Source organism: Eucalyptus grandis, chromosome 3 (assembly GCF_016545825.1).
Source record: "Eucalyptus grandis isolate ANBG69807.140 chromosome 3, ASM1654582v1, whole genome shotgun sequence".
Classification (NCBI taxonomy): Eukaryota; Viridiplantae; Streptophyta; class Magnoliopsida; order Myrtales; family Myrtaceae; genus Eucalyptus; species Eucalyptus grandis.
The window spans coordinates 59,192,636-59,195,206 of record NC_052614.1 but is presented as its reverse complement, the minus strand read 5'-3'; the positions used below and the strand labels follow the sequence as shown (position 1 = coordinate 59,195,206).

Genomic DNA, 2,571 nt, shown 5'->3' with positions numbered 1-2,571 from the left:
AACGAAATAAAAGAGATTCTGATTGATTTTTATGGTCTTCCGAGAGGAGTCTTTAGAAATTTCCAAAATTCTTAAAAAGTCTTGGACACCTCCACTTGCTAATGCAGAACGTTAGGTGGGGCATAGACAATTACGTTTGACTTTAAAGTGAGCCGGCCAAGTATTTTAGGTATTGGCCTCGTTAATATCCAGAACCTCTCCTCACCTCATTTCTTGGATAGGCCACACCACACCAACCTTTGTTTTTCTTAAGGTGAGAGAGAGATTTCTGGAAGTAGTGAGCTTCCTAGCTATGGCAATCTCAGCGACCGGATCGAGTAGTGATGCTGCACCAGCATCACGAGGCGAGTACGATGTGTTCCTGAATTTCAGAGGAGAAGATACTCGTCATGGATTTACAGATTTCCTCTACTACGACTTGAATGTTGCAGGAGTCCACGTGTTTAGGGATAAAGAAAAACTCCCGATTGGTGAAGTGATTAGTGAGAAACTTAAACAAGCTGTCAAGAACACCATAATCTACATACCGATCTTCTCTAAGACTTATGCTTCCAGTAAATGGTGCCTTCATGAGTTGAAGCTCATGATAGACAATGTCTCTGAATCAGAGGATAAAAAAAGTATCCTTCCCATTTTTTTCCACTTGGAATCCGACGATGTCAAACTTAAGAAATCACTATATGAAGCTGATCTCAAGAAACACGAGGAGGACTTTTGTGATGAAGTCGAGGGATGGAAAGGAGCTCTTATAAAGGTAACTGAACACAAGGGATGGGTGGTGACAAAGGACTAAAGGTAATACTCTTTAAAGATCCCTACATCCTTCATCTTTTGGGGATACGACAATGCATTGTCAAATGATTTCTTTTGCACTTTTCTTAACGGAAGATACTGAAAACAAACTCCAATTGCTGCTCTCATTCAACTTTTCATCCTCTGCTATTAACATCTTCCCCAAAATTTTCCCCTACGGTGTCAGTAAACTTCAATACCTTTCATCCTGTTAGAAAGGTAACTTCATTCCTGTCAACCATCGTTTCGTCTTCCCGTCTCGTAAGGGTACGAAATATTCGAGAGCACCCATTGGCATTTGCTATTCGGGACGATTACCAAAATCAACTTCAAATTTTGCACCCATAGTGATCTGCATTCTCAGTAACTTCGACCCAGAAAATAGATTTTCCTCGTGATAAGAATATCGGTTTTCATTTTTCATTAACGGGGAAACGACAAACGAAATTAGAGATGACATCTGATGCCAAATTTTGTTTCAGGTTTTTGAGTGCTTCTCAAGAAATACCAATTACGATAGGGAAGTATGATTCGGTGAAAAAAGTTCATGTCTAAATATTCAATAGAAGCGAGAGCATCCTGTAAACATGTAAAGAATGATGGGGCTGTCATCTAGGCCCTCGAGCTATGCAAAGCTCGCGGGAGGTCCCAATCAAGGCCAAGCAACCTTTATCTGGACAGGGCCGGAGGTGACAACCGTGGCCGACCTCTGACCTGAGGTTGGCAACGGCGGCTTTTGAGTGGTGTGGCCCCGCGTGCGCGCAGAGAGATAGAGAGACCGAGAGACAGAGAGAAGGGACACATGGTGTAGCAGGGGTTACTAAAAGTTCGCAACAGTACAAGCAGCAAACCAATAGACAAAGGCCCGGGACGGCCGGCTGGAGGTCGATGGTCACTGGTCGAGGAGAGTGGTGAGGGCCATTTTGGTAAGAAAGTTAGGGCAACAGATATAATTTAAAAAGAAAATGTATAAATTGGGGATCCAGTTTGCATATTGTGAAATACTGAGATGCAACTTGACGTGTATGGAAACTGGTTTTACGGATTTACTATTATTTCCCTTTTCATCCGCAAACTAAAAAGCCTTGAAATAGTAATCGCACGTATAATCTAATCCAAGTAAACTTTTGCTTGTGCACGATATAGTTACCACTTGTTAAAAGTGGCCAATCTTTCAAGTCAATACTATAGTCTTCATTAATTTATATAATCACAGATGAAAAAGCATATTAAGTGAGTTCCACCGAATTAGCCTGTAGTAATTATTCTTCGTACTTAAATATCACTTTAATAAACTTCAAACCTTTTTAAGTTAAGATTTTGACAACCCCACAGCTGATGTGCGGGTTTGAATTAATCTAGTCAACTAATGAAAGCACTTTTGTACCTTGCAGCCAAGCAGGGATTGTTAGGTTGGTTGTTACAGAGGTTTTGGAGACATTGAAGATAAAACGAAAATTAGTGACTGAACATTTTATGGGACTTGATGATCCGGTAAAAGAATTGATAGAGTTCTTAAATACCAACCATGATGATGTGCGACTCATTGGAATTTACGGAATGGGTGGCATCGGTAAAACAACTATAGCCAACGTCATCTTCAATCAACTGTGTTGCCACTTTGGACAGTATTGTAGCTTCCTTGAGGGCATTCGAGAAAGGTCAACTATGGAGGGCATAGTCCCATTGCAGCAGAAATCACTACGTGACATCAATGGTTTTGGATTTGTAGGAAAGTTCTTTAGCATATTTTTCTTGGTGGATGAAAGTTCATTCCTC

The 2,571-nt window shown here is 40.8% G+C and overlaps 1 protein-coding gene across 1 annotated transcript; it reads left to right on the top strand.

Moving 5' to 3' along the window:
- Positions 1-292: 292 nt before the first annotated feature.
- Positions 293-793, top strand: LOC120292015 (toll/interleukin-1 receptor-like protein). Its single transcript, XM_039309861.1, has one exon. The coding sequence runs from the start codon at positions 293-295 to the stop codon at positions 791-793; it is 501 nt and encodes a 166-aa protein (XP_039165795.1).
- The last annotated feature ends 1,778 nt before the right edge of the window (positions 794-2,571 follow it).